Source organism: Hylaeus volcanicus, chromosome 3 (genome assembly GCF_026283585.1).
Source record: "Hylaeus volcanicus isolate JK05 chromosome 3, UHH_iyHylVolc1.0_haploid, whole genome shotgun sequence".
NCBI lineage: Eukaryota > Metazoa > Arthropoda > Insecta > Hymenoptera > Colletidae > Hylaeus > Hylaeus volcanicus.
The window spans coordinates 11,453,676-11,470,641 of NC_071978.1; the positions used below are offsets into that span (position 1 = coordinate 11,453,676).

Here is a 16,966-nt window from a genome sequence, read left to right on the forward strand (position 1 = left end):
TTAATCCCACCGTGCCCCAAAGAGTTAATAGTAAGTAGAGTACGAAAATATATTTTTCTTGCACTAAGTATATTCCTACTGAAAGCAAATAAATGATTGTAACACTTTATTAAGATTTGAAATATTTGGTAGCATAGTAGTCTGTAAAAACAGTTTGAAGCGCATCTGCACATTCCCTAATTTATATAGTTTAAATAGAAACGAATAAGATATTTACATAACAAGTTGTTCGTCGGGATCGAACTCGCATTGAACATCGATCCCGTCACTGACGAAGTCAATCGTACGAGGGATCATCAACGTTGTAGAAAATAAAACGTAGGTAAATCCGTCACGCGACTTTTCCGAGAATCGTTCAGAATATTTTTCAGGACAGTTCCATCAGGGTGAAAAGTTTCCTTCTTCTTCTATTCTAGGTGATATCGCTTGTTGCAGATAGGATAACAATATTAAAGCGATGTCGTAGATTGCGATGGACGAATTGGTGGAACCTATGGACCTACCTGAAACATGGAGCACGTGGTCAATTTTTAAAAATCAAGACACTTGCGCTATCATGATCGTGATATCTCGATTACTATAGAACATTAGTCGTTGTTATTGCGCTCTTCATTTTGTTAATGTGGGGCTGTTATCGTTCCGTCTGTAATTTAAAAAGATCCATACACGATCAATTTCGTGACCTTCTCACAGATAGATTAACATGCTACGTAAAATCAAAATTTGAATAATCATTTAGCACAACGATTGAATTTATCCTATGCATTGCTTAGTATGCAAACGTGGGCATGTACTATTGTACAATGGAAGCTCCGAAAACGCCTTATAATTTAATAAATAGAAGCAACACCTATGCGATTTAATAAAGAAGATAATGGGAAACGTTAATATTAACTATTTTTTATGCCAGAGAGTGCAACAAACGCGTAATTTGTTTATAAAATTCAAATTAATTTCGCTCAAGTAGATAGCCATCTAGCGGTGAAGAAGCCGAACTAATTTTCGGAGTTTGGTCAGCGCCTCTATCGGGAAAACGCTCAAGTTTGTCCTCAATAGTTCCTTTTTTCACTGCTAGATGCCGCCATTTACGCTGTTTTTTTTACCGACATGTCGATACATTACCATCATGACGGTAATTACCATATAAATGGCGCCATCTAACGGTGAAAAAAGAAACTATTGAGGACAAACTTGAGCGTTTTCCCGAGAGAGGCGCTGACCAAACTCCGAAGTTAGTTCGGCTTCTTTACCGCCAAATGGCTATCAACTCGAGCGAAATTAATTTGAATTTTATAAATAAATTACGCGTTTATTGCACTCTCTGGCATAAAAATGAGTTATTATTAACGTTCCTCCATATCTTGTTCAATTAATCGCATGGGCGTTGTTTGTATTGATTAAATTATAAGGCGTTTCCGGAGCTTCCATTGTAAAACTTGGTACCAACTTTTAGTACGTGAGCTTGGACCCCCTGCCCCTGGTAAGCGATCAGTAGCGTCCAGTAGTGTCACAAGTTTGCTGTGGTGTTGTCAGTGAATGTTTAGCTCTGTTGAGCGTCACACAAAATGGATAATGTATTTGTATTATTGTTATTGTTTGTCACACTAGTAGATTTTGGATACTGCACGGAAAGAACTGTAAGTGTTGATACGTTACTATTAAAGCTACAATTGTGACGATGCAAATTCGTTAGCACAGTTATTTAGAACAATGTCCTTTCATACGAAAAAATAAAGGTCGTTTGTATTGTGATTCATCGTTTGATTATTCTAGCTTGCATTCAAAGTCTTAGTGTTATCATGTTTTGAATTTATTCGTTGAACAGTAGTTTAATTATTAATGGGAGCAGTTGCTTAATGAGGAACACAAGGACCCCGTAACCCATTTATTAATTAACGTGAGAACTCTAATCAAGCTTCTCGTTGTGATACAATGTACGAAGGTTTAGGAACAAAGTTAATCATGGAATGTCAATTGTCTATATCCTTCTTAAACAAGAACGAAAAATGTCATTTTCTTTAGGTGACACATTGAAATGTTTCCATAAATCATAAAGTAAATTTAATTTGAATTAAATATTCAACAATTCAAACAAATCCAACAATTTTTATAATTGTAATTTATACTAATATGTCAGTCAATTAAAATTTAAGTTACTTATTATTTTAAATTGTTTATTTTAAGATTATACTGTATAATTTAAATATTGTGTTGTAAACATTCTATTTACATTTTTTTATATAAAAGAATTTGCCTGGCACTAGTTACGATCATCGCTGAATCCAGACTGTGGCTCGTTATGTAAAGACAGAAATTTAACAACAGTTTATCTAAGAGCTGACGGTCCTAATGACACTCTACATTATTTGTGGGATTTTGGTGGTAATCCGTCCATATTATTAGCACTTACATCGCCTTCTGCTTCCATCAACATTAGCTGGGAAGATTTTATCGCAAGGAAAAAGAATTCTATAATGTTTACAGAGAAACCTGTTTATACCTTTGGGATAGTTATAAATAAGGTGAATAGATATATAAGATCCTTGTTTGTCTCGATACGCTATTGTTTATTAACAAACAGAATTGAATCAATTTTTAGATTATAGAATTTAATGATGTAAATGACACAGCATTAATAAATATTGCTAATGTTCTAAACACGGACATTTTACATCCTATGTTTTATCATTGGGAGCGTAAGGCAATATCAAATGGCAGCGAATTTGTTACCTTGGATATGGAAGGCAAATATTATAATGATGCTGCTCTCAACATCAGCAGACATGGAACTGTGAAGTTATCGGTAAAGTATAGCACTTTACAAATTTATTATTTTTTTGCTAATAATAATGTAATAAATTGTAATTTAATTTAAAGTTATTTTTCAGCTGAGAGGATTTTGTTCCCTGGATCATTCAGAAGTGCTGCCTCACATGTTGCACACTGAGAACTCCACTCAAGTTGACATTATTCTTGATAACGTACAAACCAATAAAAACTTTTCCAACAGTAGATTCGCGATTGAACTACTAGTAGTAGGCGAAGGAAATCCTGATATACCAATGTTTGTTGATCCTAAAAAGAGTTTAGATGACGAACATACTCCCGGTATATTTGAGGTAATTACATACAAATGTTTATTATATTGTTTTCTTATTTAATCACTGTTAGCGGTATGAGAAAATTAATTGAAAATTTGTAACGTTTTAAAATTATATTTAATTAGGTTGTCGAAGTTAGAACGCCGCCATATAAGAGTATGGATGATTTCCGGACCGAAGGAGCTTATCTACAGTGGAGACCTGTATCTTATACGACTGAGTCGCGCAGCGTTTCAAGTTCTACGGAAACAATACAATACCCACCAGTGAAAGTAGATAACCATACAATCGCTATTCAAAACTCAATGTTGTACTGTTACTATGGAGACAAGGTTAACGATTTGCTCACGCAAAGAATGATCGTATCGTTAGGAATGAAGGGAGATGGCTTTTATAAGCAAACGCACTACTCAACATGGTAATTTCATGTTTAATATTATTGTACTGTAAAACAACTGAAGTAATATTAATATATGTTGCAGGACATTTTTAATTGGCTACGGTACGCCACCTAACGAAAAATTCTCGTACTTGGTGATCATGATTGTTTCAATAGGCCTTGGAATTCCACTGATTATTTTATTTGCAACTGGCATATACATGTGTATTCGAAAGTCGCCCAATCGGAGTAACACTACTTATTTAAGTCACTGAAAGCACTCGTCAATTATATTACAAAATTCTGGCTATCAGGTGTTCGCTAGGAGTCCGAGCACATTTAGTTGCATTTCCACTGTTGAACTATACAGAGATTTTCCTATATTTATATATAGCACTATATTTTTTACACAAATTTTCAAGTTGGCTCGCGGATCGACTTGGAGTATATATTAATGCAATGCATAAAGACTATTCTGTACAAATTTATACACGGTTCATTAATAAATAAAAAAAGAACAGACAGCAGGGAGTCATCATTTCTTTGAAACATTTCATCCTGTGAGACCTGGTACTGCAATAAGAGGTTAAGGGATGATTTTTTCATGTCGAATGTTAAATGATGGTAAAATAAAAATAAAATAATAAAAAAGAATTCGAACCGAAATGGAAGAAGATAAATGAAACCATTTCGAACTTGGTCTCACCGAAGCGGTTGCAAATCGTGCTCCAATACAACGGCGATGATAACGGAGTGACGGTAAGATCGCAGCACAATCGTACTCTGATAGTTCCTCTGAAAGAAAGCTCTGCGCGAGCTTGCAGAGGTGTTGGGTCATTCTGAAACGATAGGCGAATGTTTTCAGGTACTGATAGTAAGGGTGGCGCGGTGTGGTACCGTGTTTCTCGCTATCACGGGGGTGGCGGGCGGGGTGATGTCAGTGGAGGAGTACATTTTCATTGATCCGTTCGTGGTACGGAAGTCCGGGGCGTGCGAATTTACGAATCCTAACCGCGATATCGACCTCGTACCATTTATGATTAAACCGAATGACGAAGCAGACCACGTTTTATTCAACTCGTTCGCGAAATCGGTACACGAACGCGATCCTCGATCAAAATCGAGTGAAAATTGGAGGAATGAATTTGAGTGGGACCTTAAGAGGGCCATACGGTAATTTTAGGAGGTAGACTTTTAGCACAAGTCTAAATATAATTAATCAACCCCACCACTGTTTACGTTTCTCCAGCTCGAGCAGCTTGGGGGATCGAACGCCCGCTGACCGAACTTCAAAGCGCTGCCGCTCGCGTATCGTCGTGGCTGGCTTACAGAGGTTAAAATTTGTTGGATTATTCATTCAATTGTTGAGGGAGTATCGTCACAAATATGACGACTATCATATAGTAGCACGATTATTTTTAACTGTATGTAGTTTAATATTGTTTGATTAAAGAAGTATTTATTCAAAGGAGACAATATTATCACAAATATAAATTAATATTATTTTTATGATAACATAATAAAGAATAGAAAAAAGTTCAATTATTAAATAACGTTTTTCCATACACATTTCCTTATACATTTGATTAAAAGGACGTTTCGATCGCATACTTGTTACAGCTTCGAAGTTTCGTTCGCTGATGTTCTATCCCCCCCATTCACGATGTCGTGTCCCATTCATTGTGCTCTCTTCGTGCGCCTGACAAGGAATATCTACCCCTCCCTCATTTTAACGAGTCTTTGCAACTTTGTAGAACTGCTAAAAATGAGGTACACGTTCTTTTTTTTTTTTAGCAATTTACTAGTTACTATTAATTACTATATTCAATAATTTATAATTCCAGTTTACACAAATATATTTTGGTACATTACATTAGCAATCTTCTTAGTTCTCAATTTGATTTTCATTATAAAGAATCTATGTAGATATGAGTCTCAACCTGGTGGTCATTGTAATGGATCTGTACGAACTTTAGCAGCTATCAAATTTTGCTTATTGTTAGCCTTCTGCAATTACTGTAATTATTGAGCATACTTGTAATCTGTTAGAATAATAATAATAAGCAACAATTTATGGCTATTAAATTTGATATTGTAACGCTCATCAGGTTATGCGATATGTATAGATTCATTATAACGAAGACCAGGTCGAGAACCTAGAAGGTTACTAATTAAACACGTAATAACAAAATGACAATTAAATACTTTTACTCAACCCAGTGTTACAAATGATAAAATATAAAGGAACAGAATTAATTTCTACACTTGATACGTTACTTTCAAGTGTTTAAACTATCAAATGAAACAAAATTTCGGTTGCCACCCCCTCTACAAAGGTGACCACCCTCTTTTCCGCGAAGAATCTTTCCCAATCGTTACCTAACGCTATCTCCAAGAACTCGAACCCTATCTTTCTACAAAAAAAAAGGAAAAGAACGAGAGAAATTTCGATTATTTTCCCCGCAAAGGTGGCACAACCCCTCGAAGCCACCTTCACTCGGCGCCTCGCGATTGGACGAGTACGGATTTGTAGTTGCGACAGTCTCTCGCGCGCAGTAGTCGACTCCTGTGGGTGGTCAGACAGGGGGTGATTCTCGTAGAGGGTTGCGAACGGTGCGGGCAACAGGGGGGGAGGGCGTCGAGGCGCCTCGAAACTAGTTCCCTTAGAGTCCGCTGCGCGAGATTGGCGCGTGGCGGTGCAATAACGTCCGCGTCGGGTTTGTCTAATCGCGACAGTCCTCGAGAGAACCTTTTCTGGCGAGCGTTGAAAAAAAAAATAGGGAAAACGAGGAAAAGGGGAAACGCGTCGCCAGAGGCTGCCGCGTTGGTCTTGGGGGAACGGTAGTAAATCTCGTTCTCTGGTGAACAGTGAAAAGCCGTTTTCGCGAGCGACGAGCTTTACAGGAGGACACGAGGAGGTAAGGGGGTTGGATTTATTCGCGGACGAGAGGAAAACGTTAGACCAGAGAGTGCTAGTGGGCGAACAAGTGAGAGGGTTCGGAACGGGGGGTTGAAAAAAGAGTGAGACAGTGCTAGAGGGGGACCAGAGGCTGGCGAGAGAAACACAGAGAACAACGGTGTTTCGAGAGGGTGGAAGAGAGGCAGCCTCGAAGACAGAGGGGTGAAACGCGACAGAAATACGCGCGCGCGCGCGCGCGTCTATCTGCCAGGTGGAAACGACGGATAAAGGAAGTGGGAAAGGACCCGGTTCGGCGAGGAAAGTCAACGGCGAGAAGAACGGGCAGGAAGGCAGGAGATAGGATCGGCCAGGATTCGCCACCAGGGACCTGGTGGAACAGTTTCAGCGGTAACGGGGTTGACAGCGATACGCGAGGCAGGAACGCGTCGGGTCTGTCCCCCAGTAAGGGACCGTCGCGCGCAACGCGATCAATTTTCGTTGCGACGCGGGCGGTGAGACTGGAGGAAAGGAAGAAATGACGACTGCGGCGAGATACCGATAACCGGCCAGATAATGTTGTCGCAGAGCAAGTTTTACGCTCTCTTTATCCACTACACGTTTGTGTAGCGCGACACACGGGGCGGGTCCTTGCCGCTGCGGTGAAGAACAGAGGAAAGTTTGGAAGAAGAGTGGAAGAGAGACAAGAGGGTCGAAAGAGGCGCGTGAAAGAACAAAGGACAAGAAAGAAGGGTGGGAAAGGAAGAGTCATCGTTCAGGAGAATCCCTTTGGTGGAAAAGCCCGAAAGACGAGACCCCGAGGAGCGACACGAAACGAAGAGGATCGAAACAGTGGGATAAAAGGGGGACAGAGACAGAGGGAAAACGGGAGTTTGATTCGTGGTACGGTGTTTAAGTTTACAGTGTCGTTGCTTGGTAGTGTGCTATTCTTGCCGAAGCTGAACAAGCAAGGCCCGCGGAGGTATCTCAGAACCCGCCCCTCCTCGACATCGCAGTGCCTCTTCTCCATATCGCTACGTCGTACTTCTTTTCGTTCAAGCGACTATTCCACGCCACTGGGGAAACTCCTCGACCGTAAGTGACAAACTTTATAACGTATATACGCGTCCTGTACTCGACGTGGATCAGCTGGGATGTAATTAACCCTCTTGGGGCCCTTCGAGGTGTACTGGGGCCATCCAGGCTTGGGTCTTCGCTCTTCCATTGATCTTTGTCAGAAATTATCTCTTAACTCAGGAGTCTTCAAGATTTGGAGTAGCTTGGATTGTTCAGTGGGAGTCCTCGAGTACTCCAAAATTTCAGACAGCATTGAGCTGAGAAAGACTGACTTGGTCTGAGGGCTACTGCTCGACGTGTAGGCGTTCTTCGACCAGGAGGCGCATATGCGTGGGAGTACTTGGGGACCCAAGCACTCTTGGTCTGCTTCTAGCATTGTCTAGGCCTTCGACTGGTGTTTGAAAGTCTCAGAATCTGATAGTGGATACTTTGAGGTCACAATAGAACGTTCGGTTAGGACGCTACGTATCCACTGGCGAAGGATTATCTTCGAGGAAGGTCCACGAGAGTCTAATTCAAATCTGATTCGAGTCTATGCAATGAATACTCAAGAATCTTAGTCGATGGGCACCTGACGACGCCAATGAGAGGGTTACCATCCCCCCGCGACTGGAACTGTTCATAAACAGACTAGAATTCATTATTTCGACCGCGTGTCCCCCAATGGCGCTCCTGGTGCTCGTGTCCGTTTCCCAACGGTTTGTCAGTATCGAGAATGAAGCGTCGTCCCCGATACGTCGACGATGACGTAGGAGCGTCTCCTGGCTAATCAATTACCGTGGCCAGTACGCCGTTTCGATTAGCCAGAAGGATAGCACGAATCGAATTGTAAGGTGACACACAGACACACACGCAGCAGACGCAGACTGGCAGAGTCACTCACACGTACAGGTGACATATATCTACTAATAGCGTGACGCGCGACTGCTGTTCCATTCTCGATATATCGATCGATACCGCCTCGGTCAGGGATCAGTCAGGGGTTCATTCGCGACGACGATAAGCGCTCCCGGCTCTTCTTCTTCGCTCTTCTCGAGATTGCTCGCACGTGAAATAGGTTTCGGGCTGGTTTGTGTTGGTTGGGCGAAGGTCGTGCTTCGCAGCCGCTCGTGACAGTAGGTTATATCGCGTTGCCTCCTGTATGCCAGCTCGTAGCCTCTGTGTGTCTCGTGATGACCTTCCTCCGCGCGAAAATTGCCGGTCAATACGACGTGCACGATCCGCTCGAGAGTTTTGCGATGGTATCGATCACCGACTCGTGCACCACGGACTTTCCTTTCGACGAGGAAAAGCGTGAAAGTCTGTATGCACACAACTTGAGACAGGGATCATGAGAGACTCTTAAGGGAAGATCGATCAGTGATTCTTGAATCGATTGAGAAACGTTGACACTTTGCGAATTTTGTTGAGGTGGTTCCAAAGAGTTGATGTTAGTTGACGTTAGTTCTCGAGGAACTTTCTGGTCACATGCCAATATATAGACGTTTTAACAAATAATTTTAGTTTCTTCAGAAGATGATGTATATGTCTTGATCATATAATGTCTCTGATAACCAGTAAGAATGTTAAGTAAAGTACGATGAAATATCGAAGTTGTCTTGCAAGTTGTCTGAAGAAAAAAACAAATTCGGTCCATGGAGGGTTAATGTTTAGAGTGTATGTTGAAAGGGAGGACTTTGAATAGTATCGTTGGTAATTTTGATAAAAGTTTGTTGATTTATGTAGAAAATAGGGGTGTCCTTGATTGAAGATTGAATTAAAGTAAATTTGTAGAAGCAATTGTTGTAAAGAGGAGAAAAATGCAATTGAGTTTTGGAGTATTGTAAGTTACCAATCAAAAGCATGGTGAGCTTCGATGAAGTGCTGGAATTGAGAAGCCTATGAATAGGCTTGAACCCCAGTGCCAAGCTATTGACCTATAACTGCTATGCAGCATTTAGAAAATGTCCATTGGAGGATTCTCCAGACATTCTAGACGCATTTTTCTATTATTGTAGCCATACACGTTTCACGACTCTTAAACGACCCTTTCTTTTGATTTATTTTTTGGACTTCAACATCAATGATATAGAAATATCAATTATTTATTAACCCTCTTTTCTAAATTTATAAATAAAGATTAAGTGTGTTCAAAATGTTCCTTAGTAGATAAAAATGATTCAGTTTTAGTAACTGCACCTATAATATCAATTTCACACCCCCTATTTGTAACATAGACAAAGGAATCATTGTTTTCAACCTCTGGCAAAGATAATTCGTCCAAAAAATGGTGGATCTTACCTACTGCATCCTCTAGAAAAAACAATTTATTGTAATCTTTGTCCTAATTAAGCTAAGTCCTAAGCTGTTTTAAATGTATCACAAACTTTATTTCAGAATTAATAAGAAGGTGAAAAACTCGAACCAAACCCTCTTTTAATCCTTTCAAAGTGCAATCGTTTTGTTAATTTTAGCTAGTCTCAATTTCTTCTTGTTCTGATAAAAACTCCATTCGTATAATCGCACAATAATCTGTTTGTATTTTTCAATTCAATTAGTTTGTGTTTACCAATGACGATGACATTTTCAATGCTGCACAGTATTATTAATAACTCGGTTATCACGAGAGTAAATCGCATGAAAAAAATTACATGGAATCTTCATAAGTATACTAAAAATCACAAAAAATTCAAACTTGATTTGAATGTTTGATATGCATGTTTCCCTTAAAAAAAATATTGCCTACTTCTGACTGGGTTATCACAGATACACGAAGAACCCCTTTAAACAACAGTTGCGTCCATAGAATATGCCACATATTCGAAGTCAATTTCCTCACTATCTTCTCTAATAATTCAATTAATATTCCCAAGTATCCAATCCTTAATCACGATTAAAGTTAACGCTGTTCTCAGGTCAGCATATTTTCTCCGTTTGAAATTCGATAAACCGTTTTCCTTAATAAATAAAAGATCGATACTATAGCCGTGAAATGTCAAAGGTCGTATCAAAGCTACATTGTCTGTTCTAAAAGGAAGCGTATTTTTCCGTCCATTCGACACGAGAAAAGCGTGACGTCAATCACGATTCCTTCGTCTTCGTCTGAAAGTTCCTGTTGCTAATACCTGGCCCCACGGAGAGTTTAATTCGGCGAAATGATTCTTCCAAGGGTCACTTGTTGGGCGTTTCGCATGCAACAGTTTCCTGATCGTACAATTTTCATATTTTTGTTAATTCTTCGTCAGTATGTTACTTATTAGTGGATGAACAATAGTTTCCTCGAGTCGTCCAATACCCTGTAACTAGAGTTCTTAGGCTTAAAGCTTGAAATTCTCCGGAATTGTAATTTTGAGATGCGCAATATTGACAATTTACAATCGGAGAGGCTGCAGTTTTAGACATTGCAATTATAGTACATTACTGCTTGGAATGATCGAGAGTTGCCATTCTATAAAATTTGTCTTGTATATTTCGTGCAATGACGATTTTTAACACGTTGGTCGCCCACGTGATTCAGAAATAAGCGACAGAACTTTTGTTTAAGTATCTAAAATAATTAATTTTGAAGGTGAGACGACAATGAAAATAAATCTGAATATGGTTCGTGAATGTAACGAGGCTAAAAAATTAAATACTATGATAAGTGTTAAATTGTCTAATTATTAATAGTCTCAAGACCAAACTTTAGCTTTTAAGAAATTTTCAGAAATTTTAATCTAACAGCCAACGTGTTAGACATAGCGTCGTCAATTCGTTACTTAGCGGATGAACGCTTCCTCGAGTCTTACAATCTATACCTTGAGATATCCTGAACTGCCAAATATGCAACACCAATTTTTGTTACCACCCCCAACGATGCCTAAATGCCCCCCCCCCCCAAACAAGTTTTATCACCCCACGTTGCCTCCTTTTTGGGAAATAAAATTGTACAAATAGAATTTGCCACAAATATTCAACACCAATTTTTTTTACCACCCTCAAAGATGCTGGAATGCCCCACTAACAAATTTTTCTACCCCACGTTGCCTTCTTTTTGAGAAATAAGATCGTAGAAGTAAATGTTGCGAGTTTATTTGTGAATTATTGTGGGGAGGGCACCCTTGAGTAATATTGCACGAGGAATGGGTCACCTCTTTGGATGGCAGCCCGAATCTTTCTGGCTTCGCCATGATAACTGTGCCACAAAAACGCGCGCGCATCCTAGATGGTGAGGGTGAGAGAAGGAGGGAAGATTTTGCAGGGCAAACGATGGGCGATCAAACGCAACAGGTGCGATATGCCTTCGCCCCGACGTTCTGAGCGTAAATCCACCGAAAGGAGTGTGCTCGTGTACTGACATTCGATGCCAGTGGATTTTAAAAGAAATTATCTGTCAGTGGAGTATTATTACTCGAGAGCAATTAAATTGGAGGAGGAATGAAGATCGATTTAATGCGATATTAAGGTGGCGATTGTTTTAAACGTTGGGTTGTCTCAAAAGTTTCATTCGTTTTATTAGTAAGTAAAACGTACACAATATTTTGTGTTTCATGTTACATTACTGAATTGTGGTACATTTTTCCCTATTACTGTTGTAACATTAAATTCTAAGGGGTGAGGTTGCCTATTTATATTAACATTGGCATACAATACAAGTAAATGCAAGTTGCAAAGAAACTTTTAGAACAACACCCTGCAAATACACATAACAAAAGTTGCCGCAATTTTTATAAACGTATAAAATAATATCAATGTATGAGTTCATTATTTTACTCTCATAGAATTCTAAAAATATAGTCTATTACTGCAGTCTAGTGAAAATATTCAAAGATCGAAGATTAAACTTCATCCAACACTTCCATCAACAGAATTTCCAAGTTTATATTCCTCACTTCACTTTTACATTGAATTTCGTAATAAATATAATTGCGTCGTTATTTTTACAAGATCCCTGATGTTGGTGTCAGCCCTGCCTTGAACTGTAGGGGGTGGAGCTTATCAATGTTTCGATAGGGAAAGTATATGGTAAATAACGAAGGGTTGAAGGTTCGATCGATTGATGAAGAACACTTGATCGAGATCACATTTGATGTATTGTGGTCTTCTGAAGCGCAACGCCGAGTTAGACCGTAAGAGAAGTCAGGCGTTAGGCAGGCAAACGGGCAATCGATCGATTGTCCTCGCAAGAACGCATGGCCCTGTTCTGCACTATACATTAGCCTCAGATATACATACTTTGTCTTTTGTGGGTCGTGTCGTTGCAGCTGATGCCGCGGGAGCAACAATTTTGCCCTGTGCGCTTGATAAAGTACCTCTCCTCTATTGTGTCTGACTCTTTATCGACTTTTACTACTTGCAACTCGTTTTTCGCTGACAATACTACTTGTATGAATAGTTTAATGCCTTCAATCATAAACAGAATCTTTGATACTTACTAAAAGAATGATACTGCACTATTTGCACAACATTAAGGTTATTCTAGGAATGACAGTGTTTTGTTATTACATTATGAATTACCTTCTTTATATCTGTTTACACAATATTAAGGTTGTTATAGGGATGAAAATGTTTTGTTATTACGTTTTCAATTACCATCTTCACTTTTTCTTTCCACAAGTTATTATAATACTGGATTAATGGGATTTGGATAGATTTTAAGAAGTCATTACTACATGATTGTACTCCTGAAATTTTAAAATAATATCGAGATAATAATAATAACGAAGACATTGGTTTGTGTCTATTCGATTACTGCAAACAGAAATACGTTTAAAGTTCGTTTGTCAAAATGTTAATATGGGTCACAAAGGATCCAGCATCAGACATCTCGATCGAGGGTTACTAAATAGTAACATAAACCAGTTCCTCGGTTCCCTAACGCAGTTACTGCACTCATCGCTATAACCACCCCTTCCACACCACTAATCATCACTTATATCTAATCATAATCAAGAAAACAAAAAAAAGATAATGGTCGACCCCATAAGCGTCAGCTAAGTTCGCTCTCCAGTCCAAATCGAGTGACCTAGATGTAACTTACAAGCACTCGACCATTTCGATCGTCTCTTCCATCGAGAATCTTCGAGACGATACACGAAATGGGGGACGGAATAACGCGTAGCGATGTAAAAATCCCCGTCGCCAGTTTTTACCGTTTTCAATCCTTGGCATTGGCGGATGTAGCTCGGGGGATCGCGAATGGTGGTGGTAACGACGGTGCGGCGACGGTAGCGTCAGCGGTCGTCGTCATGACAACGTTTTTCCGCAACGTACCCGGCCTGGTTCGTGACGTCACGCAACGTCGGCAGCGGTGTCGGCGTCGCGACGCTGCCGTGCCACACCGTCGACGCGGTGAAAAGGATTTTCCGCCGCTGGTGGTTTCTGGTGGCGCCACTGGGCGCTCTGCGCCTCGTCAAGATGGCAGCCGCGCGATTACGCCAAATGCGGTGCCAACAGATAGACCAAATTCTTCAGTATAATAGAAAATAACGTAAAGTGACCAATTGTAGTCTTTTTGGAATATATGGGGGTCTCTTGGGTGGGTCTGTCTGGATATAGGAAAATTGATTCAGAGATAGCTGAGAGTTCTTGTGGACCAGTATAATTTTGCAGGAATAGGAGTAATAAAAGACTCTTGAACAGGGGGAATATAGAGGGTCCTCTATCTTAATTCTCTCATTTTCAGTTATTCTGCATTCAAACTTTTCCTCTTTCAATTTTATTTCATATAAGGGGCAGAAATCCATTCTGTGGCTTTATACTCAACTATTAACTCCTCAATAGGCATTTAGAGTACGAATATTTATTGGACTGACTGTATATCAGAGAGAACAAACTACAAAGTTGTTTCTAATCACTTTGAGACTGATATTTCGAGATTACTGTCAGATCTTGAAAATATACTTTGTTTGGAATATACATATATAATATTAATGCAACAATTGTCAAATGCTCTTTTTCCTCCATTTATTATTTAAAATTTTGATCAAGACAACAATTCCACCTATTTCTGACGCCTGCAAGCTTCACGAAACATTTTCATTATCAATCCTTCGATAAATTATTAAATATAAATATTTCTTCACACTTTTTCCTAATTTCACCTACCTGCAACCACCACAGGTTCCACAAAACACTTTCGTTATCAACCATCCCTTAAATTACCGAATACGAAAATTTCTTTATACTTTTTTTCCCCCAAATAAAATTATACGTTTAAGATAGAAGAAATTTAGAGTCGTGTATGAAGCATGATCGAAGGTAGTAATCAGGCACATTTGGTCGTTCATGCATCCCAGGAGTGAAGTATATCATGCATTCGTTTCGTATCGCAGACCACTATATGCATCGGTACTATTTATTGATCCGTGATTCGGGCTTTCAAAAAGACCTTTGGACCGTCTTCTCGCGATATTTCCGTAACTCGACAGTCGACGGAACTGTGCCTTGCACGGCCCTGTAATAAATAGCACAAGTCCGATAACATAGCTCGCGATGAACACTCTAGCGTTGGGGTTCGTATACATTCATCCTAACTATAGAAACACCGTCGCCATTACTGGTAACCCTTTGCGCACCCGAGAATTTTTCATAATCGAACCACCGACGACACAATTCTCTGCTGCCATGAACACTGACTGAACAAGTTAAATTCAAGTGGGTTGAATCACGTACAATTGTAAATTGATTAGAAATTTTTTAAATATGAATTGATGTGGTGAATTGTTTTAAAATGTGTTAAACATGTATGACAATTGAATTTTACTCTAAGGTGTCTGGGAAAAGGTGATAGTTTCTTTAAATTTAAATTACTCGACAAAAGCTACCGATGAATATTTTATTTACACAAAAATTTCGAGTAACTAATATATGAATGACTTTCATAAAATAAAAATTAGAGTTTAGACATCAAAGTAAAATGTAAAAATTTCGACACATGCACCAAGAAACCGTCTTTCAAATCCCCCAAATCTTCCTACGTCAAAATTTTCCATTGGTCCCCTCAAAAAATTTATAAATATGCTCCCCTTTCTGGATCGTCGTTCTCCTCTTAATCTATCAGAAAGAAATTGCTCATCCCTGATATCGTACAGGTTGACTCGTGTTCCGTCGAATCGCGAGAGCGCCCTTGTAAATTCGACATCGTTCACGAAAAAACGAGTCCTTAGTCCTTTTAGCGAGGGGCCTCTTGTAACGTTGAATGCTTTTGTTGATTTCCCGATGAAGGCTAATTTACCATAGACATACCTGACCCCGTTTCTCTCTAGCCTGCGTGTTGGCAGAGTGCCGTTTTTATTGTGGCCGTATATCCGCAGGATAAAAGCTGCAATAGGCAATTAAATTGAGCATCATCGGTGCCATTGAATTATGCGTCCTGCAAACATTCGTTGCGCATTCGATGCGTTCGAGTTTATCGCGTTCCTAAGGCTCTAGAATATCGCGGAACGCTCTGTTTCCGATACTGGGTGCTCGAACGAAACTTAAGAAGGCCAAGGGACTTGAGTGGGGCTGGCTGCACGATGTTTCAGCGTTCGTGCAAGTAGGTTGTTGCAAATTCCCTACGTTAAGATCATGAAACCAACACGACTGGACGATCCCGGGGTCCCTGACGCAGTCTACGAGTATTTAAGAGAATATTCGAAGTTAAATATTGTTATAGGTAATAGCTGTGATCTTCTTTGTTGTTGAAGAAGTTGAATATTCTAATCGATACTTGGATTTTTATATCTGTTTTTCTTGGAAGAGTTGCACTTTCAAGTACACTTTAAAAGGAAAGCTTTGCTATATTATTATTAATTATGGCTCATGCTATTCTTTCAATTCTTTCGCAGTCTTCTTAGGTGACTGTGATTCCTAGCTTCCTGTAGTAGTGCTTTTCACACTCACCTCGTGGAGAAACACGTTTTCAATGATTCCTGTCTCCAGTCACCTCTGAAACATTGTTACACGAAGCTTTGTGAAAGTTTTAGTAGAAAAATTAGAACAATTTTGTTAATTAATTCTAATGTCAACCCTGAAAAAAATAGAGGAAAGAGTGTCGGTAAGAATGATCCAGAAGTGGAGGGTCTTGTGTCCCCAAAAAGGGTGAAATTTCAAGCCTAAAGTTTCTCAATGATACCTAGCTTGTCTACTTTGTGTTTAAAATAAGATAATTGTAGTAAAGTGTTCTTCGTTCTCTCGATATAAAATACTTAAATCGTATAGGGTCAATAGATCGACGTCTACTACTGCTGACCCTATCTTTGTCAGCTCTGACAGCGATCGCGAGACGTATTGGTCCGTAAAACGGTTCGGGTGGTTTCGTTCTTTCTCGGGTGGTCTGATCATGCGTATACTCATTCTACTGGCGATCAACCTTTCACTAGTCCTGAAGCTGACAAAAGTTATAATTTTATTGAGAATCACTAATTATTATGGATCTTGAGGCACAAATAATCAATGAAAAATATTGGACACCTATTTTTGTAAATAAAATAATTGTCCGAATGGTAAATTGGGAACTGCAGTGATTTTATTTTGAATGCGTAAATTAAAATTCCTCTTTTGCCTTCTCTT

General features: G+C 39.4%; 2 protein-coding genes across 22 annotated transcripts in view; both read left to right on the top strand.

The window, feature by feature from the left end:
* The first annotated feature begins 1,486 nt into the window (after nt 1–1,486).
* On the top strand, nt 1,487–4,004 carry LOC128873198 (glycosylated lysosomal membrane protein-like). The gene is made up of 6 exons (XM_054116583.1): nt 1,487–1,637; nt 2,265–2,522; nt 2,600–2,803; nt 2,889–3,119; nt 3,227–3,519; nt 3,584–4,004. The coding sequence occupies exons 1-6, from the start codon at nt 1,566–1,568 to the stop codon at nt 3,753–3,755; spliced, it is 1,230 nt and encodes a 409-aa protein (XP_053972558.1). The 5' UTR covers nt 1,487–1,565; the 3' UTR covers nt 3,756–4,004.
* Nucleotides 4,005–6,158: 2,154 nt separating this feature from the next.
* The window catches only part of LOC128873961 (sodium channel protein para), a 60,448-nt gene continuing 49,640 nt past the window's right edge, over nt 6,159–16,966 (top strand). For 11 of the 21 annotated variants that reach the window (XM_054118062.1, XM_054118073.1, XM_054118063.1 and 8 more), the window contains exon 1: nt 6,161–7,471. The gene's annotated coding sequence lies outside the window, so the exon portion shown is untranslated. Of the gene's footprint in view, nt 7,472–16,966 lie in introns of all 21 variants that reach the window. The other 10 variants (XM_054118053.1, XM_054118057.1, XM_054118055.1 and 7 more) reach the window with 2 other exon arrangements.